This window comes from Mercurialis annua, linkage group LG4 (genome assembly GCF_937616625.2).
Source record: "Mercurialis annua linkage group LG4, ddMerAnnu1.2, whole genome shotgun sequence".
NCBI classification, from domain to species: Eukaryota; Viridiplantae; Streptophyta; class Magnoliopsida; order Malpighiales; family Euphorbiaceae; genus Mercurialis; species Mercurialis annua.
The window spans coordinates 30,746,540-30,771,378 of NC_065573.1; the positions used below are offsets into that span (position 1 = coordinate 30,746,540).

General features: G+C 32.2%; 5 protein-coding genes and 1 long non-coding RNA gene across 7 annotated transcripts; 3 read left to right on the forward strand and 3 right to left on the reverse strand.

Moving 5' to 3' along the window:
- Positions 1 to 606: 606 nt before the first annotated feature.
- LOC126677463 (thioredoxin domain-containing protein PLP3B-like) lies at positions 607 to 3,104 on the forward strand. Its single transcript, XM_050372095.2, has 9 exons — positions 607 to 756; positions 1,025 to 1,124; positions 1,417 to 1,491; positions 1,588 to 1,635; positions 1,728 to 1,870; positions 1,986 to 2,058; positions 2,183 to 2,244; positions 2,624 to 2,721; positions 2,819 to 3,104. Exons 2-9 carry the CDS (start codon positions 1,041 to 1,043, stop codon positions 2,917 to 2,919), a joined length of 684 nt encoding a protein of 227 aa, XP_050228052.1. The 5' UTR covers positions 607 to 756; positions 1,025 to 1,040; the 3' UTR covers positions 2,920 to 3,104.
- A 536-nt stretch (positions 3,105 to 3,640) lies between these two features.
- LOC126677462 (mitogen-activated protein kinase 7) lies at positions 3,641 to 6,714 on the forward strand. Of its 2 annotated transcripts, XM_050372093.2 has the most exons (4): positions 3,641 to 4,160; positions 4,424 to 4,644; positions 4,720 to 5,146; positions 5,737 to 6,714. In XM_050372093.2, coding segments are annotated over exons 2-4 (1,113 nt in total). In that variant the 5' UTR covers positions 3,641 to 4,160; positions 4,424 to 4,642; the 3' UTR covers positions 6,421 to 6,714. The 2 variants fall into 2 exon arrangements, with proteins under 2 accessions (XP_050228050.1, XP_050228051.1); XM_050372094.2 differs by lacking the exon at positions 4,424 to 4,644 and having other exon boundaries at positions 3,642 to 4,160.
- A 1,191-nt stretch (positions 6,715 to 7,905) lies between these two features.
- LOC126676743 (jasmonate-induced oxygenase 2-like) lies at positions 7,906 to 10,308 on the reverse strand. The gene is made up of 3 exons (XM_050371013.2): positions 9,739 to 10,308; positions 9,299 to 9,623; positions 7,906 to 8,456 (listed from the first exon to the last, which is right to left on the reverse strand). Exons 1-3 carry the CDS (start codon positions 10,191 to 10,193, stop codon positions 8,184 to 8,186), a joined length of 1,053 nt encoding a protein of 350 aa, XP_050226970.1. The 5' UTR covers positions 10,194 to 10,308; the 3' UTR covers positions 7,906 to 8,183.
- Positions 10,309 to 12,441: 2,133 nt separating this feature from the next.
- On the reverse strand, positions 12,442 to 14,180 carry LOC126679351 (uncharacterized). Its single transcript, XR_007640848.2, has 3 exons — positions 13,983 to 14,180; positions 13,745 to 13,817; positions 12,442 to 12,700 (listed from the first exon to the last, which is right to left on the reverse strand). It is a non-coding gene; the product is annotated as an uncharacterized LOC126679351 (long non-coding RNA).
- A 1,093-nt stretch (positions 14,181 to 15,273) lies between these two features.
- On the forward strand, positions 15,274 to 19,224 carry LOC126677231 (uncharacterized). Its single transcript, XM_050371764.2, has 5 exons — positions 15,274 to 15,752; positions 15,934 to 16,015; positions 16,164 to 17,012; positions 18,039 to 18,299; positions 18,862 to 19,224. The coding sequence occupies exons 1-5, from the start codon at positions 15,332 to 15,334 to the stop codon at positions 19,019 to 19,021; spliced, it is 1,773 nt and encodes a 590-aa protein (XP_050227721.1). The 5' UTR covers positions 15,274 to 15,331; the 3' UTR covers positions 19,022 to 19,224.
- A 146-nt stretch (positions 19,225 to 19,370) lies between these two features.
- Positions 19,371 to 21,938, reverse strand: LOC126677232 (AAA-ATPase At1g43910). Its single transcript, XM_050371765.2, has 2 exons — positions 20,720 to 21,938; positions 19,371 to 19,910 (listed from the first exon to the last, which is right to left on the reverse strand). The coding sequence occupies exons 1-2, from the start codon at positions 21,719 to 21,721 to the stop codon at positions 19,434 to 19,436; spliced, it is 1,479 nt and encodes a 492-aa protein (XP_050227722.1). The 5' UTR covers positions 21,722 to 21,938; the 3' UTR covers positions 19,371 to 19,433.
- Between the last annotated feature and the right edge of the window lie 2,901 nt (positions 21,939 to 24,839).

The window sequence follows — 24,839 nt, forward strand, 5'->3', positions numbered from 1 at the left end:
TTATGAGGTCTAATGATTTAATAATCAATTTTAAATTTTATTTTATTTTTTAATTTTCTTACATTCTAAACTAAAACAATTTAACAAATAAAAATAAGTAGCAAAAAAATTAAATTAAATTTTTATAAACAACTAAATTTAATAAAAACAAAATAATTATTATATTTATATAAAATAAGTTTAATGATTAAACTGAAATTTATTTTTTAATATATTTTTTTGATTTATTAATATAAAAATAATTAAAATGTTGATAGAAATAAAAATAAAGGATAATTTCATTGAATTTTTTTTATAATTGGCTTATAAACATTACTCTATTGAATTCTTTTATTAATCAAATTTGATACATTCTTTCACTCATGAGATATTTGTGGCCTGTATAGTGCATAATAATAAAATATGCTAATTAGGATTAAAAATATTTAAATCGAATGAAAATGTTAAATTTAGATGTATGACCATGAAATATGAATGCTAAAAAAAAGGGTAATTGTCAAAGCTAAAGTGTATATGGAACTAAATCTATTAAGTTAAAGGGCATAAATTAGATTTAGCCTTAAATTTGTAATTGTCGAGAAATTTACATCTAAAACCTTTTTTGTTATATAGATCTGAAAAAAGAAATCAAAATCCCCAACTTTTCTCAATTCCATTTCCCGCTACCCTCGTTCTGTCGACGCTAGCACCACTTCCGACGACGCCATTTCTGCCCACGGCACCACTGCCGACGCCAATACTGTTGTCGACGCCGAGGTTAGTTCATTATATGACATTTTCATGATTGAAAGTACTGTGCTTCGTTCTAAAACAAAATAATTGTTGTCTTCCTACTTGTGCTGCAGTGACAATCTGAAAACCCTATTAATCTGTTTGTTTTAGCATTGGCAATTTCAAAAAAAGGTGGTGTGCATAGATCTGCCACCTTTTAATTTTGTTTTTTTATATGATACTCTCTAACTTACACTATAGTTGTGGTTGGGTTAGTGATAATTTTTGAATTTTGATGTTTTTTTTTCTGCAGGTAAAAGAAAAATAAAATGGATACCGACAAAGTAAAAACTTCCTTTTCTAATATAGCTTTTGGCAATGTAATGGCAGCCGCTGCTCGCGATTACGAGAAGGTATTATAATGCTTATTATTATTATTGCTATATATGCTTAAAAATGAGACTAATGAGTTTAAGTTAAGTGTATTTGATGTTCTTAAGTAATGTAGGGGCTATATTTTGTTCAATTGAATATAAGTGATTGTTTTTAGATGCTGCTATTAGTTCAATGTAAGTTTTGCTGTGTTTCTTTAGCTGATGATGATTAGGTTATATGTAAATGAGTGGTCTATTTCATTTTCGTAGCTGTTTTGTTTTTCTTTTATGGTGCATGATTATGAGTTCAAATGATGTATTGATGCTGCAGGAATTGCTTGCTCAAGAGAAGAAACAAGCTTCGAGTTCTATCAATGAAGAGGTTGACCTTGATGAGTTGATGGATGTAAGTTTTCATGGTGAACCTGTATTATATCTGCATTACTACTATGCAACGAGTTTCTAAATTCTGATGTGGATGTTCGTTGCACTTTATGTTTAGGATCCTGAGCTCGAAAAACTGCATGCTGACAGGATTGCAGCACTCAAGGTAATTCTGATGAAATTATGCACATCTGTTTGCTTCTCAATGATAGGTTTCTTAAGTTGATAATATATTCACCATAGGATTTGTTTGAATAGAAAGAAGTTGAAAAGCGAGAAGCGCTGAAGAAGCAAGGGCATGGAGAATACAGGGAGGTAACGGAAGGGGATTTCCTGGGTGAAGTCACTGGCAGTGAGCATGTTATTTGCCATTTCTTCCATAAGGAGTTCTATCGATGCAAGTAAAGCCTCTACTTTGAAGTATTTTTCTTTGATGCAGACACACGCACTCAAGCCTAGAAAACCGTCGGCTATTTGTATCACATTTTTTACGATTATGTTCATTTACTTTACTAGAATAATGGATAAGCATATGAAGGCTCTTTCACTAAGACATCTCGATACCAAGTTCATCAAGTTGGATGCTGAGGTTTGTGTTTTGACTTTTTGATTATTTCGACTGCAGAATTGAAATTTTATTTCTACTTATTACAAATTTATGGTTTTTTGAGCAAGTTGCCTATGGTATTCTAAGAGTTTCTAATGAATTGCAGAACGCACCCTTCTTCATTAGTAAGCTTGGCGTCAAAACGTTGCCTTGTGTCATATTGTTCAGGTTTGTTATCTTTTTCACCTTGTCAGCTTTAGCTCATTTAACCTGCATGTCAACGTTTTTCTCTGGTTTCCCCAATATAGAATGATAGAGAAGTTAAAATTTGATTCCATGCTTATGTTCATCTTTTATTTTGAATGTGTTGGAACTTGGCATGTCTTTGATAAACTAGCAACAAATGCATTAGTTATGGAATGTTCTGAAATTAACCCATACAGCCACATAAATACTTTGTAAATTGCAGACTCCGATGCCTAATGCTGTGGATGTGCATTACAGTGTATTTTTATGACTTCCGTGATCAGATTTTGCATCATAGACTCGAGAAGTTTCATTGTTTCATCAATGATTATCCTGTGTGAATTACCATTTTTTTCTTTAGGAAAGGGATTGCATTTGATCGCCTTGTTGGGTTTCAAGATTTGGGAGCAAAAGATGATTTTGCCACAAAAACTCTTGAGAATCTTCTGATAAAGAAAGGTAAATTCCTAACTTGGTATGGATTGTTTCGTTCGTGGAGAAGAACTAATTTGTTAACTTAGACTCGGAATGTTGACTCTTAACCATTACGGTACAGGTATAATTAGCGAGAAGAAAGATATTGAAGAGAATGATTATGATGAACATAAGCGCAGGAGTGTTAGAGCTTCTGTGAATGTGGACTCGGATTCTGAGTGAAAAAAACTGTAAAAGAAGCTTCAGATTTAAGCGTGGATTGTGTTTCTTTCAAACATGTTATATGATGATCTTTCCCGCCACTTTTTGTTTTGTGAACTCAAATCCTATGGTAGCTCAAAAGACATTGTAGTCACCTCTCTTCTTGGTGGAAAATCTGCAAATATAAATTTCAATGTGTTGCTCAATCTTCCCCTTTGGATAGATGGGATTATCTACGCCAACTCTTTCAGAAATTCCCATGCCCCTGCAAAAACATTATCTAGTTCTTTAAGCTCTGCTTTTTTTTGTTGGGAAGTTAGATTTGGCAAGCTTGAGGATTTCCTAAGGACGCTGATCTGGGAGTTATATTTAACAAATTTATGATATTAGTAAATATAATTAATTTGATTTTTTGTTAAATATATTATCTCAAAAATTATATGTTATTTTCTTACATGATATGATGGAATCTTGATTAAATATTACTAGTATCGGCTCTTTTTAACTTTATTTAATCGAACAATATTAATTCAAAAGCAATAAGAATTATAAATAAAGATTATCTATGCGAGTTTCAGAGGACCGGTTTATGATTTAAATACATAATGTGTGTTTTTGAGATAAAAAAATGTATAAAAGAGGTTTAGGTAAGGATTTGACAAAACATTAGGGGTTTATTGATACTTTTGTTTGTCAGTTTAAAAAAGAAGCCATATCATGTTTAAAACGGTATTATTTAATCATAGACGCGGGTGTCGTTTTGCAGAGAAAGAAAGAAGGAAGAAATTGCCTGATGGGCATGATGCCTTATGTCAGTATCTTGCTCCAACTTTATAGTAAATCCTAAGAATCCCAATTCCAATTCCCCAAAAATATCAGTTTACTATTCTCAATTCCTTAGATAAGACCTTGTAGATTCTCACTTTGTCACTACTATACTAATTTACTATATTACTCATAGATGATGATCATCATCAGCTATTATTAATAATTTTTCTTTTTTTTCTTTCTAGCTTTCCTTTTTTTGATAGGAATGATTTTTGCTTAAATTTCAAGTTAAGTTTATGGGATTTTGAGAAAATTGTTGACTTGGAGGAATAAGTTTGGAGCAGTTACAGTGTGAACACTACTTGCAGTATTGGAATTTGCTTTTAAATGCAAAAGCAAAGTTTTTTTGTTTAATTTAGGGGGGGAAAGGAATTAGACCGAGAATAATTGAAGGGGAAAAAAGTTGATCATATAAAGATCCAAGCTTGGGGCAAGTAAGAATCAATTCTACTCTCTTTCTCTTGATATATTTTGCATGATTAGTATACTCTAATTGCTTTGAGAAGTATGATAAGTATAATTGGGTATGTTTATGTTATATTTGGTAATTTAATTTGTTTTTGTTCATTTATAGAATAAATCTTGTGCTGTAATTAGATTCTTGCAAATCATTTCTGTTTTGGTTTCATTCTTAAATGCCTTGTTTTTATGTTTTTTTTTGTTTTAACTTTTAAGTATAAGTATTGATTAGTAACAGTTGCCAGATATGCTTTTTCCATACATGATAATTGACCGAGTATGATCAGTTCAATCGAGGTCTCCTATGTAGCACGGCCATGGATATAGAGAAACGGGACACTTGACCACGGATACGGCGAAACTGTGTTATTTTTAGGGTCTCCTATGTTAAAAATGAAGTTTTTTTTCACATCCATAATGCCAAGTTTCTGACACGTATCCGGGAAACACTGATTGAATGTCCGTACTACTTAGAGTTCTCAGATGTTCAGCCATTCTGAAAGCTTAATTGAAATTTAAATTTTTTTCTTGTAGGGAAATGGCAACTTTGGTGGACCCTCCTAACGGAGTACGGCAACGAGGGAAGCATTACTACTCAATGTGGCAAAGTTTGTTTGAGATTGATACGAAATATGTTCCCATCAAACCAATAGGTAGAGGGGCATATGGTATAGTTTGCTCTTCGATTAATAGGGAAACTAATGAGAAAGTTGCAATCAAGAAAATTAACAATGTGTTTGAGAATAAGATAGATGCTTTAAGGACTCTAAGAGAGTTGAAACTTCTGAGGCATATTCGGCATGAGAATGTGATTGCTATAAAGGATGTTATGATGCCTGCTCATCGCGCAAGTTTCAGGGATGTCTATATGGTTTATGAACTCATGGATACAGATTTGCATCAGATCATCAAATCCTCACAACCACTTTCTAATGATCATTGCAAGTATTTCATATTTCAGGTAGTTTTTGGAAAGTATTTCTTCAGAATTTCCATTGTGTTTTATGCATATAATATAATTTGTTTTCAACTTAAATCTTATAGTTTATTTATGATTTAAATTGTCATGAAAATGGTCACTGGTCAATGAATTGACTTTTAAGTTACTGATGATAATTGATTCTTGAATTGAGACAAACATTCGAGTCGGGGATTGCATAATTGTAAATTACAAGTGGTGTATTTGTTAATTTAAGCAAGTAAATGCGGAACCTTGAAGGATATATAACTGGAGAATGTTGTATCTTAATCTAGCTTCTTAGCTGTAGCTAAAATGCTCGTTTTTACATACACAACTACTACGCTTGATATGAATGTCCTTCTATAAGATGTAGTTTTGCAGTTAATGGCTCTCACAACTCATGAGATTTTTAACTGATTTGTGCTTTTAAACAATGTTGGCCAATGCAGTAACAGTAAAGAAAACTCAGTTAAAGATTATTGTGATGGCTTGCCTAGACATTTCTAATTGTCAAATCACATGTTTGATTTCCTATTTTTTTTGTTTTCAGTGTTTTTGTGCTATTTACTTATCGTAATCAATTACTACAGTTGCTTCGAGGGCTAAATTATCTTCACTCAGCAAACATCCTCCACCGTGACTTGAAGCCAGGAAATCTCCTCGTCAATGCAAACTGTGACTTGAAGATATGTGATTTTGGATTGGCAAGAACCAGCAGAGGCAATGAACAATTCATGACCGAGTATGTGGTAACCCGCTGGTATCGAGCACCTGAGCTGCTCCTCTGCTGCGACAACTACGGTACCTCTATTGATGTCTGGTCTGTGGGATGCATCTTTGCTGAGATTCTTGGCCGTAAACCTATCTTTCCTGGAAAAGAGTGCATGAACCAGCTTAAGCTGATCATAAATGTTCTTGGCAGCCAACAAGATGCTGATATTTTGTTTATCGATAACCCCAAAGCTCGGAGATATGTCAAAACTCTTCCTTACTCTAGAGGAACCCGCTTCTCCCATTTGTACCCTCAAGCTGATCCATTAGCCATAGACTTGTTGCAAAGGATGTTGTTGTTTGATCCATCAAAGAGAATTACGGTCACAGAAGCACTTCTTCATCCTTACATGTCAGGGCTGTATGATGCAAGACGCAATCCACCTGCACAGGTCCCTATTGATATCGACATAGATGAGAACCTGGGTGAATCTATGATCAGGGAAATGATGTGGAATGAGATGCTTCTTTACCACCCCGACTCAGTGTCGGACGATGCTTAGGTAATGCAGATTTGATCTCGTCTTGTCTTATTATAATCTATAACTGTCCAATAGACGAATGGTTATTGAAATTGGCGTGCTAAGCTTAACAATCGCAACAAGTTTTTTCTTTAGTTGCTCTAGTTTCATTCCTAGGAGATGAGGTCTCTATAGCTTGTAAATAGGTTTCGCTGCAATATGTAATTTACAAATTCATATCTACTGACATATTCAGTTGATTAAATGCATGGTTATGCTTGAGTATTTATGTAATCTCTTTCGACATCACGAAATGAATTATTCATTAACCATTTACTGTAGTTTAGCATCACTTGCCTAAATCATATTAGTCAAAGCATTGGATTCGGCTGGCTTATTGATTATTGATATAATCCTTCTGCTGACCATATTCAGAACCTATGTTTTGTAAAATGGAATTTTAACAATGATCAAAACATTATTAATGCAAATATTTGTTGAAGTGTTTATATACAAGAAAATAGGCGGTTAAAAAGTTTCTTAGTTGCAAAATTTAGTAACTTTACAGAATGTTATTGAATTTAACTACCCTGATTTCTTTTTATTCGATTTTTTTAATGTTTTTTTTTTTGATACAAAGAAGATTGGCCAAAGTGAGAGAAAACTAAAGAGATGTACACATACGGAGCATCGATACACCCGCAATGTCGTCAGAGACGAAATTAGAGAGGCTGCCAAGCATAGTGTCGTACAAGGCCTAAGTTATGAGAAAAGAACATTATTTGCCATTCTATCGGTACACCGATTTCCTTCTCTATGGATATGCCACATACTAACACGCCAATCACGTGTAAGAATATTTTTAATAGCATTCAACAAGTAATTATTGGCGTTGATCAAAAAGTCTTCCTTAAGAATAGCCTCCACAACAAGCATCTATCCATCTTGAGAATAATGTCCCTAAATCATCTATTCCAAGCAATTTTTAGGCCATCATAAGCTCCCCAAAGTTCATCTTGGAAAACCGAGCACTAACCTATCGATCTACTATAACCAAATATCCATTCTCCTTTATTGTTTCTAGCAATGCAGCCGGAAGCTGCGTTGTTCTCCGAGGGACGAACAGCCCCGTCCGTGTTGATCTTCAAAACAGCCGGAGGAGGTGGATTCTAACAAATAATTAAGAAGTTCCTTTTTATATCTCAGGCCAAACCTAGAAATCAGGAGGTAACGATGAGCTTGAGTAGTGAACAGCACCATCCAACGAATATCAAAAACAAGCAACTCCGAGCTGCGGCTGGGGTTATTGAAAATCAACTTTCACTCTTACATTGATTTAGTTTATTTTATCTATTTCTTTATATTTTTAGAATTTAAAAAACAAAATTTGTAATACCATTTAAAATAAAATAATAATGACTCAAATCTTAATATTCCAACACATTTAAATCCAAAAGAGTAGTGAACAAATTATAACATCTATTAATATTAAATTAATATGTAATTTTAAAATTCTTAAATAAACAATTAATATAAAAACCATAAGTATTTCGTCTTATTCCTTTGAACAGTCATGAGTTCCTCCTGTTTTTCTCTCATACATGCACACAAAATCGCAATAATGTAAACGGACCCAGGTGAGAAGGTGAAGGGGCTAGCGTCCCCCCAAGTTTTTTATTTTTTACAAAAGAGTGCTTCAAATGGTTACTAATTTTTTCTTTTTTCTACAAACTGCCCCCTCAAATATTTTTTTATACGACCGCATCCCCCTTTACTTGAGTTCCTAGTTCCGCCCCTGAATGTAATTAAGGAACTGTTTCTGGTGATACCCTGAAATGAGAAATCTGGATGTTGTCGACAGGAAGCTTTCGGAAGTTGCTATGTTTTCTGGTGACAAAAAATTTGCCCCAAGTGTAAGGCTTATATTCGGGTGGATTTTGGTGATTTACAATCTCCTCGAGAGGCTTAACCTCGGTATAATGTGAAGGGTTGAAGAAGAATGGAATTGAAAACCTTTCCTTCTCAGGGTTCACCTTTACTCTGTGCTCCACACTTTTGTATGCATCATTGCTCCATACCTGCACAATTTTCATTTCCCAAATCATTTCATTTTATAATAGCAAAACTCGTGTTCAGGTTCCTGTATTTGTTTATATTTTTGACATTGAATCCTTACGTTTTTATTTATCAGTATTCCTTATACTATACACATTATGTCCCTCCGTAACGATAATAAAGTGCATGTATGCTAGTACAAGTAGAATAATTTTTCATTCTTTTATGTATGAATTGACAATTTTTATGATGGAGGGACCACTATCTATGAAATTTCAAGTGTAAAGACTCGATGTTAGCCAGTAAAGATGCAAAATCCAATGCAAAATATAAGACAAATGTAGAAAGTTAAACATGTGTTATGCCTTTTATAATATGAAATTTTATAGCATATCGAATAATTATTTAGTCTAAATAGTTAATATCTCTAAAAACATGATCCCATACTATATATTTGATTGTATGTCAATAGTTAAATTTAAAATGTATATATTTTTTGGTACAGATACCGTCTGATATCCGGAGCCACTGTCTCAACTAATTAGAACCGAGTGAGATAGAATCTCGTAAGGCGACTAAACTATCTTGTAAGGCCATAAATCTTTTTTTAAAAGATATTTAAAAGTGTTCCATATCTATGATTTAAAATCAAAACTTATAATTAAAGAGGAATGAGCTCTTACCACTCCATCTCGTCCCATATATAAACGTAGCGAGATGGTGAATTCAAATTCTCAAACACAGCCAATTCTTAAAGTAATCTAAAAAGTAAAGTTGATATACGATCGTGAATTCAAATTCTCAAACACAGCCAATTCTTAAAGTAATCTAAAAAGTAAAGTTGATATACGATTAAGAAACATACCTGAATAATGTCCCCCACATTGATGATATAAGAATCAGGGGTTGGCTTAACCCAAATCCACTCTCCAGATCTCTTCTTAACTTCAAGTCCTCCAACATCATCTTGAGCAAGAACAGTTAAGGCACCAGCATCCTTATGCCGACCGACGCCGAGAGCCAGATCAGGAACAGGGCAAGGTGGGTAGTGATTCAGCCTGATGAAGGTGGTTTCATCTTTAAAGAATCCATGGAACCTATTTGCCTCCAAACCTAGACTCAGTGCAATAAGCTCCATTAACTTGTATGCTAGTCTTTCCATTTCTTTACCATATTCCTCGCAGATTTCCCTGTTCACGCCACACCAATCAATCCATTAACAATATAAATTAGTAATAAAGTACCAAAAAATGATTCAGACAAGCTTTTAACCCTCGTCATCAATCTTATAAAAAGTGTTACTACCTTAACTGAAGGGGATATTCAGGCCACTGATTATGCCACATAGTAACTTCATCATCATCAAGCTTATAAGAAGCAGGAACAAGTGTCGGATCCTGAACAGTAAAATCAAACACTTCTTTCCAATCTCTAACGTTTTTAGTATGCTCAGTATCATAATAACCCATCACTTTTTTTTCATCTCTCCTAACCTTATTCTTCTCCTCCACACTCTGACCAAAAAAATTCTCTGATGCATTAAATATTTTGTCCCTCTTCTCTAGTGACACACCATGGTTGATCACTTGAAAAAACCCCCAGTTTTTGCATGCATCGCCTACTTTCTTAACAAGAACATCGAGTGCATCGGGTGAGCTGAGTATAGAGAGATCAATCGTGGGTATTCCTTCTGCTTCGATGTTTTTGAGGTTTGGTCTGTGTTCTGGAGCTTGGATGAAAGCTTGATCAACCTCTCCCATGGTGGATTTTGATTTGATGATGATTTTTGAAGTGGGGGTTATGATGTTTTTGTAATATATTTTTGAGATGAGGGAAAGGAAACATTCATATACTTATTGTTTTTATTAGTAATAATGGAAATGGTTACAATTGGAGAATGAAGCTAGACATGATTTGATGAATCTAGACATGATTTGATGAATGTAGACGTGATTTAGCGAAATGATGCGATGAATTTAAGCATATAGCAAATTTTATATCGAAGTATGACGTTTGTGCTTGCACGGAAATGTTGTAATTTGAAGAGAGATTTAGGAATTTACCTAAAATAAAAGAATAATAGGATTTTATACCTTAAAAAAAAAAAAGTTAGCACAAATACAGGGTAATTGATACTGAAGGTCACTGAACTTTCGAGTTTTTTCATTTTAGTCACTAAACTATTTTTTTTTTCATTTTCATCACTAAACTTTCATTTTTTTTCATTTTGGTATTTTCCGGCCAAAAATGCTTAGGTGGCAGCCGGAATTAATTTTTTTTAACCTGAAAACTTGCCATATATGCATTATTTGATCTAAAAATTCATTTTCAAAGTGAAATTATGTATGTATGATAAATTTTCAAAGTAAAACTTGTAAAATCCGGTTGTCACATGTCAACTTCCGGCTGCCACCTAAGCATTTTTGGCCTGAAATACCAAAATGAAAAAAAATGAAAATTCAGTGATCAAAATGAAAAAAAAAATAGTTTAGTGATTTAAATGAAAAAACTCGAAAGTTCAGTGATCTTCAGAATCAATTACCCCAGAAATACATCATAATTTTAACTTTTTTAGAGTTTTACTTTCCGTGTCATAATTATTTATAATTTTACTCTCTCTCTTTATCTCTCTTTTTCTACTCTGACACATCTTATACATGTATATCTCTTTTTTTCCCTCTCTCTTTTTCTGTTTTCTCCTTTCTTACATATGCAGACCACTGATTATTATTTCTTTTGTTCTTCTTTAAATTATTTGTTGGCATTTCTTTTTTATTTGTTCAAAGCTTTTTTTCTTTATTAATTATAAATAATTTTTTTAATTAAACTATCAAATGTTTTATTAATTTTAAATTAAATGTTACTATTTATTTAATATCTTATCATATTGATAGAGGATTTATCATATATGTACTAAATATAATAATTTGAATTTTATAAAATATATTTATAACAAATATATTAATTATATATTATAATGTTAATAAATTATTATTTTATTATTTATATTATTATAATTATATTTTTTCAACTTAGCATGTAATTATCAGTGTATCATATTGCACTGATATCTTATTATCATGTCATTATCAGTATCGTATGTAGCAGATTATTATATGATAATGTGATGATACTGCTGGATAAGACAAAATCATATTATCATATGATTTTCACAGTACTACATTATCCTATGATTGTCACAGTTTCACCTTATCATATAATTATCAATGTATCATATTGCATTGTCATTTTATTATCATGCCATTATTAGTACCGTATGTAGCAGATTATTATCATTTCGTTATCATAATTTTTCTGTATTTTTTTCATGCGGGTACCATATTATCATAATATTATCATTTTATTACCAATAAGAACCTTATCATACTATTATCTTCAGATTATCATCTCGTTATCATAAATTTTATGTATTCTTTTCCATATAGGTATCATATTATCATATACCATTATCATAATTTTATTATTTTATTATCATCTGGTTATCACTGGTATCATGAATCTTTTTCTAATTATATTTTCACATACGTTATCATCCAATTATCATAACATTATCATACTTCATTATCATCTAGTTATCATACTTCATTATCATCTAGTTATCATACTGCAGTGTTATATAATAATGTTATGATAACGACATGGTAATATTATGATAATGACATGATAATACAGTGGTACTCATATGATAATCAGCCGTTTTAAAAAAAATTATTTTTCTCTTCAGTTTTATGATAATGATATGATAATGCAGTAATAATCATATGATTTGGTAATGACGATTATCATATTTTACGTACTTTATCATAATTTTAATCATAATTTTATCATAAAATTATCATAATTTTTTTATGTAATTTATGAAGAATTAAATAACATTTTCATAACAATATTATAATATTATCATAGTCTTATCATAAAATTATCGTAGTCTTATCATAATATTATCGTCATTACAAAATATTCCAAGATATCTGATTTATCCTTTTAATAAGCTCATCTATAAAATCATCACGATTTCTAGCATCACCTCCTTCCACATAGTGCAGCTCTTTTGTTTTTTCATGCATCTCAAATGTGTTTTGAGATTGAATGGCCATATGAAGTTGTTTGCATCCTTGAAGTGCGGTCCAAGGGTTAAAATTTCTTTTGTTCTTCAAAACGATTCAGCCACAAATTGCACTTCGTCACCGCCCATTTCATTCTCTCAAGTTCAATAAGAGATCTGGAGTGTGAGGTTTTAGAGAGCCTGCATGTAGAGACCAATGCATGATGCTTCTTAATACAACAAGATGAGAGCAAACCTACATTTCTGGAAAAATGCATGAAATTTAAGTACATGAATTTTGTATGCTATTCATTATATGTTCATCAAAACCATCAAGCATACAAAATGCAGTCCCGAGTAAATTAAAGCAGAAGTATTCTTGAGTGCTTAAATCTATAATTAGACTTTACAAGATCTATATAAAAAGGCAGAAATTTACCATCAAGCATACAAATTTCAGTTTATTCTGCATTTATCTTTTGGTTTAATGAATGACTAATAAAAAATTAAAAATTAGGAGCATGAATCTCAGACTGTAACTAAACAAAAAAAGGGAAGTGTTGAAACAGTTGCTGGAATTTGTAACGAGGTTGAGTCACGGACTAGGTCGCTCTCTTTTAGACGTTTCGCGGCACAATTCGGAGGTGCAAAGCTGACTGACAACCGCGGCGCCCCTAGGATAAAACAGCCGGAAAATACTATTAACGCTGCACTGCGATAATAGCTCTATAAACACTTTCGTATTGCTCTCTGATATTCTGTGTTTTTGCAAATAAAAATACTTGCACTATTTATAAGAAAAATAATATAGCTGTTATACATCAATTAAATATAAAACCGTGCAAGGCTTTAATTCAAAAAACATTTTTAATAATAAATCAGGTCCAAAATATTTTAGAAGTTCAAGGGATAAATAATTTCAAAGGACAAAAAACTGTTAAGGAATTAAAATGAAACTGTTTAACAAAAAATAAAGTGCTCGAACCGAACCACCCAACCCTGACCTGGCCGGCTGACCGGACGGACGACGCGCGTGGTAAATCATGAAGGATTTAAACCCGTTCACAAAATTGGGTACCTCTTAGGGTCCAAACCCAAAGGAGGAACTCCACTATTATAAACTCAAATAAATGAGTTTATCTAAGCAATGTGGGAAACCACTTGCTTTCTATATTCCTCATGTCTTTAGCACTTCTCATTTTAAATTTCAATAAATTCCAACAGGAAGTAACTAAATTCAACTACCAAGGCAAGTGGGAGTTGCGAGAGATGACATGGACTCCATTAACTTCCTCTAAGATCCATGCGTGATGATAATCTACATGAACAAACATACATATGTTAAAAAAACATGAAATCCTTTAAATTCTTAAATTACATTTTACAAAAATAAAAACATTTGTTTGTGTGATCATAAAGCAAAGATCTAGGTATGCGGTTGAAAATTAATTTGAAAAAATAGGAATAGCTTAGTGACGCTCACATTCACCGTCGATTTTCTCTTCTCTTTCGTTAACTGTAATTTTTATGATCTGATTCGTTTTTAGCTCACTAGATACCGTGGTGATAGTTTTCCTTTGTCGGAATACCGCCGCTTGTAGATCTGCCTCTGACCACCGGTAGCCGGAAGACGAAACTTTGAAGTAGAAAATTCTAGGGATTTATGAACAGAGGAAGTAGAGTAAAAAGTAGAACTTTAAAAAGTTACAGAGTATTAAACAATATTATGGAAAGTAAATAAATAAATAATAGATATCTCAGAGTAAGAACATAAAAATAAAAAAGATGAGAGTATTTTCAATATTGTTTTTCAGCTGAGGTAAGAATTACAAATATTTTTAAATTTGGAGTATTTTTTTAAAATTTCTCCAATTTGAATCTGTATGTTTTTGCCAATGTGGGCCTAACTTGAATGGTTAAGGTTTCTAAGTGCATCAAGAGGTTGTGGGTTTGAATCACGCCTCCGTAACCAACAAACTAACAATTGAGACTCGAAAGAGTCGATTCCATCTTTGATAAACAAAAATCTGTATGTTTTTATAGTATAAAATAATTTTTTTCAGTTCAACGGTATTCGTAAATTTCGTATGTACTACAAATTATTATTTATAGATGAATTTATGTTATGTGGAGTTTTTTTGTACAAATTTGGAGTTTGATAAAATTATAATTAAAAATTATATTTTTTATAAAATTAAAAATTAAATTACAATAAATACATTTAATAGTTAAGATGCTAAAAACTATAAAAAAAATAATTTTATCTATTTAATTTTAAAAATTATATAAAAAAATTCATAAACATTATATTGATTATACATATAGATTTTAAGTAATTTTAATAAATTTATATATTATAAATATTAAAAGTTTATTAGTAAGAGCATATACACGAACTTTACACGTTTTTTTATTTTAATCACGCAGTTTAAATTTTCTCATTTCCATACACAAACTACCACTTTTTCTCAGATTCATACACCAATGGAGTCAATGAGAAAATTTAAACTGCGTGATTAAAATGAGAAAACGTATAAAGTTGATGAATTGTTATGACATCAACCCTGAAAACAATACACTTTTTATAGGTTAAATAAGGATAAACTTGGATCATCACAGTCTTTAACTTTATTTATATTGTACAATTTTATTTTTAATTAATAAAAAAATCAATAGTATTTTCCTCAAAACCTAAAATGGGTGAGTTATTGACTTGAAGTTATAAATTGAGGGACTGGATTGACCCTTTGATCATTTTAAAATCGACATAGAACCGGAATGCATGGTTCCCTGTAGACTAGTAAGTGAGCGAGAAAAGCAGTCATCTTTGATATGCAAACAGAGAAATCGAGAATGAGTTCAGCAAACCCTAAACACAGACAATGGAGCTTCACATGGGAAGCTCAGTCTCACACTCCAACTCTCAAATTATTACTTTTTAATTCCCACCTAAACCCTTCATTACACTGCAATAACACCCTCCAAGTCAACCTAAACCTCTCGCAAACTCACCTTCTCGTCACCTGCACTGTCGAACATACAGAAAAAGTCTCACTTAAAGTACCCATTCCTAAAGTTCTGATAGACCCAGATGCTCAATTGAGTTTTAGAGCTTTGGATGATTATATTGAAGTTAAGCTTGTCTTACTTCTTCCCGTCGATCACCCTATTTTTTCTAACTTCATTCTGGTTGACGATGATGGAGAGAACAGTAATGTTTTGGGTTCTCTGGAACCACTTTATGTGGACTCTGGTAAGCTTATTTAAGTGATAATTGTAATTCTTTTGAGCATTTGTTAGACTTTGTAATTAATTTTTGCTTATGGGTTTATTGCAATTGTTAAATTATATTAATTTTAATCAATATGTGAATGCTTATTAAGAAAAGTCTTCATTTTTAGGCTCTGCATTATGTTGGTTTTTTTGGTGTGCAGATTTGAAGAGTTTATCTTCCATGAAAGAAGTTAACTTTTACTGCAGAAGTTGCTCAACTAAATTGACGACGAGTCCGATAAGGTACCATGTTCGACTTTAACTTTATAAATATGAGAAGGAGCAATTTTGTTTGTGGTGCTTTGAGTAGTTAAGCTGCACTTTGTTTGTGATATCCCTTTAATATGTATTTTTACCTTTACATATTCTCTAAATTTCAGTTCATATGTAGAAATTTTGTGGAAATGCCATCGGTCAACTGGCGAGAGTCGGCAGACAGCTGGTTTGGAAATTGCTGTTGTTCGTTTGGAGGTATAAGTGAGAAGCTGGTGAATAGGTTTGCAGATGCCTATACATGTCCAAGTGGTGTTGGCTTGTTGAGTTCTACAGCTGTTACTCTGTCCATCGATGATCTTGTAGGTTGTAAAATTGCTGATTCTGATAGGATACAAAAGCATGAACCTGAAATGGAACTTTGTGGTCACGATGGTTTAAGTGAACATGAAACAGAGATGTTAGATTTTGGATCAAAACCCGAAAGTGATGCAACTTCTGATAGTAATAGTAATACTGAAAGAGTTCTTGATCATGGTATGAATAGGACATTGAGTTCTTCACATCTCAACCTTGAAAACCTTTTTGAGAAACTGAATTGCAACGACGAGGAAAAATCTGATGGTAATAGATCAATTTGTCTGCCATCAGCATCTGTTCTATCTGAAAATGTAGCTTCAAGAACTGGATGCTGTGATTCAATCCATCATGTCCAATACTCTGTTGAAATAAGCACACATGCTGCACATCAACCTCCATTAGTTTGCCAGAAAACTACAAAGCCTATTGAGACTTCAGCAAATCGAACTTCTTTACTTAATGGGTTCCTTGGAGATGTTTTTATGGCTAGATCCTATCATCTTTCAAAGGATGTTGGATGGAAACAATTTGTCTGCCCTCACTGTTGTACGCTTCTAGGTGCTTATCCTTGTGCTCATGGTGACGTACCTTTGGATGATGGAGTTAGGCTCTTTAAGTGTTGTCTTTCTACTTCTTTGCCAGTTTGTGGATCTGATGATTTGTTCAGGTAAGCGAATGGATATCTGCAATTTTATCACTTGTAACGTACTTGTGCATAATCAGATTTCTTTGAATGCGGCAATCTAAAAAGAAATTTTAGGTTTTCTTGTCCTTTTCTCATTTTTCTTGTCCCTTTGATTTATCAATCGTGGCTATGAATTTGATATTAATATTAATTATGTCATTTTGGTGGAAGCGTATGGTAATGTGTTTGTAATGCCTATGTAGAAAAGAGGTCACGGAAAAAATGCTCCATTTTAGTGCTTTATGGTATCATTAATTTTAAGTTTGTGTTACAGTATTTTTCAAAATTCAATTTCAATTTTTAAATAATTGATATACTTTTTTATTTATTTGCGATGCTAATCATTGAATTTACTAAACAAGTCAGCTTTATCCTGTCCAGTGCCGTGTCCTTAATATGATCTAGTTGCAGACATGCTGTGTCTGTGACCTTGAAGTTACCATCAACTAAACTGTCAAGTCTTAGACATATGATCAATTTATGGGATTCAATTTTATTTGTGTTATTGTAGTAGATAATATAGCTACGATGAGAAAAATAAATTCAGTTTCAATGAATTTAGTAGTATGAAACAATATTTAACAACTGTTGTAATTGCAGGCTTTTTGTTGTTTGGAAATGATCTTGTGTACCGTCATGACTTTTCCTGGAAATTGGCATTACATTATGGGCCAAAGTTCTCCAATTAAGTTGGTTGCGCAGGAAGGGCTCGATACTGATTATCACAACAGTAGAACATGTGGTAGTTTGTGGAAGAAGAATACTTGCATCAATTGTTATTGGCACTACGCCAGAGATTGATTTCTATGATTAGAAAACCCAATGAAGTGAATGAATTGTTGTTAGGTTAATACCTTGCATTAATTGTTATTGGCACCATGCCAGAGATTGATTTCTATGATTAGAAAACCCGATGAAGTGAATGAATTTTTGTTAGATTTATTTTTCAGTGATGGCTATTGTGATTTTGAGTTGCGTGTACTCATTGGTTTTGCATATCATTGGCAGGAAATATAATTTGGAGAAAATGTTCACGAATCAACTAATGGAAAGTGCAAAAGATGAATTGTCATTCCGGACTGTGGTTAGGGATTTGACGACGAAGTCACCCATGCTGCAAATGGTTCTTGTAAATCCAGATTCATGGTGTTATAATGGTAACTGTTCAGAATCAGAGAGCAGTGTCGAATCAGTATCAAAGGTAGATTTACACCCTGTTATCAAGCTTCTGTTTTCTGAATGCAGCAAAGATGAAGAATCTCAATCGAGGTTAGATCCAGTTCTTTCTCTGTTGGCACATTATCTTATCTAGCAACTGAAGGAATTATTCTGCACATCATATCATATGCCTTTTTCTTATGCATGCACATAGTTAAATGCTCCTTGAATGCTATGCTGTTTAGAAACCGATACATTGAAATGGAAAACACTGAAACGAAAAACGGCGAAACAATATTTTTTATAAGAATATGTTAGAAATATAAAGTTTTGAAGTTCCAGAAGCAGTTTTGAAATTGAAAATCAAACGCCGAAACATAGGACTTTACAAGTTTTCGTGCGACATAGTATGAACATATTATTCATCTTTTTCTAGTAAAAGTCATGTTAATTATTGCCTTAGCCTAGTAGTCGCAAAAATTCTACAACTCTGACAAGAACAATATTAATGTGGCTTTCCGCCCAAGTTTCTCCTTTTTTTCTAATTTTTTTTTCAGTCTCATTTTTAAATTAGAATGGGAAGTGAAGTTGGGGTGTGCCTCCATTCAAATTTGATAGAATTCATATGAAAATAAGACTTAATTTATTGAGTGCAATTGCAAACTCTGTGCAGGGTGTTAGAAGATTGGATATCCAAGAATCAAGCTGATGAATTTTTCATGCTGCCACAGCTAATAGAAAAGCTGACTGAAACCATGAGATCCACAAAAAAAATTCTTCCACCTTCTTGTACTTCCTTCCAAAATTTGTCCTTGTCATTCCTGCTGAGATAACGGTGAGTTTTGAATAGCTATGAACTTTATTTAATCCAAATGGAAGATCTGAATGGAATATGCTATTCAAGGTACGAGATATTAAACTGAAATTCTACAAAATAGCATCACTGTTTGATTATGTAGGAGAGATTTTGTTTCACTTTGTATTGTTTAAACTCTTTGATCGATTGAGAAAATGAGAAGACTGGCGTTATTTTCAACGGCTAGAGGATTATTTATCAGTATGCAAGTTGCTTCATGCAGTCTTCTATTATTTGGAAAAATCTGTTGAGATTTTACATAATTATTCTTTTGTTTAAAGGTCATTTTGGTGGAAATTGTTTTCTTACTATAAATAGTTTCTAAATAGACGGGACGAATTAACATTTATTTCACATAATTAATAAAACAATTACATTACTAGTAGTTGTCAAGTAAGATACACACATCTCTTGTCGTCGTCATTACGCTTGTCAACATCATCCTCCTTAGCAAGCATTACAATTTCTTGTTTAATAACCTCTTCCTCAACCCCTTTTTCTTGCAATTTCTCCACTTGAGTCTCCTTATTATTAATAAATGCAATTAGACTTTGAAGTGCAACTTGAGGGTCCTCTCCTTTCATAAGCTGCTGTGCTACTTCAGCAGGAGTGATAGGTACTGTTTGAATGAGATTTTCAATGCATTTAATAAGAATATGATCTTTAATCCCGAGATAAGCTGCTGCTAACTTTTTGAACCCCGACGGAGTACAATGTCCCATGTAAACATGAACGTCCATGCGTCCGGGGCGGAGCAATGCTGGATCTAGCTTGTCTTTGAAGTTTGTTGTAAAGATTATAATTCTCTCATCTCCACAGCTTGACCATAGCCCATCAATGAAATTTAACAATCCTGATAATGTTACCTGTTGATCAAATAAAACCAATAAGATTAATGTTTATTAAATATGATATGATTAATAATGCTTATTAAAAAGCACTAGATGACTTAAAAGGAGGTAAATTACACATCATATGAGTCCATAAACTAATTATTTAAAGTTGATTTTCTTCTTTGTGAGTAGGATTAAAGTTGGATTTTGCTACCTAACCTTTGTGTTGACATGGAAAATTTATTTTATAAAAGTAGCACTACCTATTAAGAAAGAAATATAATGTAGATGAATTTACTCTAACCATGCATTCGATATTTCAATAAGTTTTTGAAAGAAGTAAAAAATCAGAACAAATTAGAGGTGAAATTTGATTCTGTTTGATCTTTGGTTTTGGTTTTAAAAATTATTTAAATATAAAAATAATCATATTAAAATTAGAAACCAAATTTATTCTATATAAAAATATATCATATATATTGAACCAATTGAATTCATAAGAAAATAAAATAAACTTTAGAGAAAAAATAGAGATTAAAATTTAAAATTATTCTTAAATGGGAAGTTTCACTCAGGGTTTCTTATTCTTCAGCATTGAAGTCACTTTCGATTGGCGTTAGTATTTAACTTTTTCTTTTTGTATGTTGTAATAGACAGCAACAAACTTATTCGGAACAGAGCAATTGTAAGCCGGCAATGGCAATATGCAGAACACGGAACAGAAAACAGAGAAATGCTAAAAATAGTGCATAAAACAGAACAGAGAAAAAAACAGAGAAGCTCTGTTTTTATGCAACTAATAATAAAATTTAAAATTATAGTAAAAGAAAATTTTAACTCACCCCGGGATCGAAAGAAACTTTGTTATCAGAACTCGGAGAATCGTCCTCATCATCTTTATCGCCCTGGAGGCGAGTTCTCGAACGCGAAGATTTAGTACTGCAATCAATATCCTCGATCAAAAGAATCGAACGGTTTGTAGTGGAAGTAAGTATCCGTCGAAGATCACTATCATTCTTCACACCTTGAAGCTGAAGATCATAGATATGGAACTTAAGATAATTAGCAATGGCAGCAACAAGCGTAGATTTTCCAGTTCCAGGCGGTCCATAAAGAAGATAACCTCTTTTCCAAGCTCTACCAACGCTCTGAAAATACTTTTTACGTTGCAGAAACAAATCAAGATCCTCAACTATTGAATCTTTAAGCTCAGACTCCATAGCTAGGGTTTCAAAAGTTGCAGGATGTTTGAAAACAGTTGATTCCCAAACAGAACCGTCGTTATCATAAGTATAAAGATTCAGAGTCTCGCGCTTACTTAAGATAGACTCCGCTTCATTGCAAATGTAGGGCAAGTAGGTTTTGAGCGCCATGTCTCTATCTTTTCGACTGCATTTCAGCTCAAAATTTCGTCGGTTTCGAATGTAATATTTTTTCGATTCTTTCTCACGTAGAGTCCATACGAACCGGACGCCTTGAAACACATCGACAGCTTTTGTATCCACCGGAATGGCTGGTTTAGGCGGAGCTGTGATGTTGTTACTGTCGTTGTTGCCGAGAAGAAGGCTCTTCGTCGAGTGGCCGACTCGGGTGGGTAAATAAACTTCGATGGCTCGGAACGTTTCGTTCTGAACAGCTTGCCATCGATCTTCTATGATGAATGTGAAATCTGAGTTGAAATAGTTGTGGAAAAAATCTGATGATTTCTCGGCGATGAAGTCTCTCATGCGTTTGGGGATCATTTCGTGCATGATTGTGCGCATGAGCATGGCTATGGCTGAGAAGGAAGCGTAGGCAGTGAGCAGAGTGGACATGGTAGGCATTTCTTTGAGCAGAGAAGCCATTTTTTTGGAAGTTTCTGACTGACAGAGAGAACACTTTGTTTTCAGTTTTGACTCATTGTGTAAGAAATCGCAAATATTTATAAGCAAGTTTCATGAAGAAGGTGCTTTTAAATTTCCTCCAGTGGCTGGTGTCCACGTGTATACACATGTAGAATTTTTGTTAAGGCCACACTAATTTTTAGGTTCATGTATTTTAAAAAATTAATATACAAGTTTTTTTTTTTATTTTTTTTTTATTCAGTCTATTTATTAAAAAAGTAATTTTTAAATTTTTAAATGAAAAAGGAACTTGCATTACATTCGTTGTAAAACAAGTGTGAGAAAGAATTTAAATATTCATTATAACAATGACACCATGGCAAAATGAATTATCAAATTTATAGAGACATCAGATAAATAAAATTTTGTAAATATAAGAGTCGATTGATTAATTATCAAATTTTTCCTTAATAGGTTAGCATTGTTTTAAAAACTGGACCGACTAGTTTAATAAGTTCACATGCAAATTAAAAGTTGCTTTAGTTTGTTTTCTATTTATTAAGGGGATTGGACACTATCTCTAGTCAATAAAATGTTGACATATATATATTTACATCCCCATCAAAAGTTTTTTAAAAACGATCATCAGTATAATATATATGTTAGAATTCTCATAAGAGAAAAAAAAATTAATTTGAAATGAGAATTCGATCGCATTGTCATAGCACTGCCTTTAAAGTTCAATATATAGAGTTAACTATAAAAATTCGAACTATTTTGAAATAGAAACATTAATTTAAATACTTAAATTCAATAAAAATTATCGAATATTTAGGAGCTCTTAAACATGTGGTTGTAGTTAAAACAGATTCACTTTTATATCCCTAAATTAAAAATATTAGTATTGGGAGATTGTGGTTTAAAAATAGGCTTAATTACTTAAAAACCACCCACCTTGAATTTTTTTTTCGTTTATACCCTGACCTAGGAAAAAATTCATTTATACCCTGACGTATGTGTTTATGTTTCACCTCTACCCCGTGACACTAAATTAACCTCTTTTGATTTAAAAAAAAGTTTAAAATAGTCCTTCATTTAGAGAAAAATTCATTTCTAATTAAACTCTAATTAGCTTAGGTTAAAAATGGAGAACTATTTTAAACTTTTTTCTTGATGAAAAGAGGTTAATTTAGTGTTTCGGGGTAGAGGTGAAACATAAACACATAAGTCAGGGTATAAATGAAGTTTTTCCTAGGTCATGGTATAAACGAAAAAAAAGTTCAAGGTGAGTGGTTTTTAAGTAATTAAGCCTTAAAAATAAGTTTGAAAGGCAAGGATTTGGTAAAGAATGACGCGGACCACTTAGGGTTAAAATAAAAGACAAAGATAAAGAAGGGTCCAAGAAAGTACGAAGAGAAAAGAATGACAAGAAAATTCAACGAAAAGAATACATTAATTTGAGACTTGGAAAGTAACAGGAAACACACTTGAGACTTGGGATTCAAGTTTTGTATAATCACAGCCTTACTCGGCATGCCCCATTTCCACCTCAGCTACTCAACCTTTTTCCGAATAGGTTTTGATAGTAGTACTGATTCAAATCTGAAAGATAAACAATTAGAACCAATTTTAATTCTAATTTTAAAAGTTCACTCTAATACTTACGGGTTATTTAGTTGAAAATAAATAAATAAATAAATTATGGCAAAAGGAGGCGGCAGAGTTAGGTCGTAGAAGGTGAAGCAATTATGGCAAAAGGAAAGCTGGTGGGTGCGGAGGACGCAGGAGGCGGCGGAATTATTCCAGTTCTGCTTTTTTTTATTTTACTTATTAATTCATATATGCTTTTCTAAATGAGGCGGCTGCGTTGTTTTGTAATGGAGGCGGCGGCTGTTCTACTTTTTCGATGGAGACGGCGGCTATACTACAATGATCCTCTTGATATTTTTTCATGTTATTTTTTTTTTCACTTTATGTATCTGTATATTTTTGAGTGTTGTTTAACCAATAGTCAACCTTTGATAAACCGTTGGCCGTTTTGTAATTTTGTTTTTCACTTTTTGTATTTGTAATAGCTTGTTGGTTAACAGTGGTTTACTAATAGTACACCAATAATTTATGTTTGTAATGATTTGTTGGTTAACAAGTGGTATACTAATGGTAAACCAATAATTTTATTTTTATTACACTACTAATAAACATCCGGTTAGTAAACTTGTAATAAATTTTATTTTAAATAAATCGTTAGTAAACCGTCGATAAGTTTGAATTGTATATTTTAAACAAATACTTTTTTACAAAAATAATAATTTTCTTTTTAAGATACCGTTAGTGAACCGTGAATAAACCGCTGATAAATTTATAGGTAATTAATTTTTAATAATTTTTTAGTAAACTTAAATTGTACGTTTAAAATATAAATTATTTTTTAGTATATCGTTTGTTATCCAAAATCATATTTTTGAGATTAAAAAAAAAGTAAACCGTCATTTTTGCGAACCGTAATTTTCAAATAAATATTTATAAAATATTATCATTGATTTTTTTAAAATTTAATTTTCAAAAAATTTTAATTAATTTTATTTGAAAAGATCTTTAATTGCTTTTTATTTTGAAAAGATTTTAATTGAAAAGATCTAATTTATTTGAAAATATCTTATTTATAGGAGAGTCTTAACTTTCATCTAACTATATTCCTTATATAGTAATTACTGTATTTTTATAATTAACAAAGTATAGATTTGCAAAAAAAAAATTGATACTGTATTTTTCAATTTTGAGAATATAACTAATATTTTTGAAAATATTTTACTACAACATAGGTACTTGTTAAAAAAAGTTCAAAAGTGAACACCCAAACCCCAAATTTGATTCGTAAATGAAACGTTGGGGGCCTAATTGTCAAAATCGGACACCTAATTGTTCACCTTTTAAGACATTAGGGGCATATTTGAATTTTTCCAAACATTGAGAATTTATTTGACCCTCGAGTTCAATCTTAGGGATACAAATAACTCTTTTCCCTATCTTAGAATAAATTTATTGATCCATATTCCAATTATTATAAAACTACGTAGAATAATGTGAAATGCATCAAAACAAGCATCAATTATTATAAAACTATGTAAAATAGTGTGAA

Coding starts and splice junctions, on each gene's coding strand:
- LOC126677462 (XM_050372093.2), top strand. Junction 5,147..5,736: donor GCAAGTATTTCATATTTCAG/GTAGTTTTTGGA, acceptor CAATTACTACAG/TTGCTTCGAGGGCTAAATTA.
- LOC126676743 (XM_050371013.2), bottom strand. CDS start 10,193: ATGGGAGAGGTTGATCAAGCTTTCATCCAAGCTCCAGAACACAGACCA. Junction 9,624..9,738: donor GAATATCCCCTTCAGTTAAG/GTAGTAACACTT, acceptor TGGCGTGAACAG/GGAAATCTGCGAGGAATATG. Junction 8,457..9,298: donor ATGTGGGGGACATTATTCAG/GTATGTTTCTTA, acceptor AAAATTGTGCAG/GTATGGAGCAATGATGCATA.
- LOC126677463 (XM_050372095.2), top strand. CDS start 1,041: ATGGATACCGACAAAGTAAAAACTTCCTTTTCTAATATAGCTTTTGGC. Junction 1,125..1,416: donor CTGCTCGCGATTACGAGAAG/GTATTATAATGC, acceptor TTGATGCTGCAG/GAATTGCTTGCTCAAGAGAA. Junction 1,492..1,587: donor ACCTTGATGAGTTGATGGAT/GTAAGTTTTCAT, acceptor CTTTATGTTTAG/GATCCTGAGCTCGAAAAACT.
- LOC126677231 (XM_050371764.2), top strand. CDS start 15,332: ATGCAAACAGAGAAATCGAGAATGAGTTCAGCAAACCCTAAACACAGA. Junction 17,013..18,038: donor GGATCTGATGATTTGTTCAG/GTAAGCGAATGG, acceptor TATCATTGGCAG/GAAATATAATTTGGAGAAAA. Junction 18,300..18,861: donor GATGAAGAATCTCAATCGAG/GTTAGATCCAGT, acceptor AACTCTGTGCAG/GGTGTTAGAAGATTGGATAT.
- LOC126677232 (XM_050371765.2), bottom strand. CDS start 21,721: ATGGCTTCTCTGCTCAAAGAAATGCCTACCATGTCCACTCTGCTCACT. Junction 19,911..20,719: donor AAGTTTCTTTCGATCCCGGG/GTGAGTTAAAAT, acceptor TTTGATCAACAG/GTAACATTATCAGGATTGTT.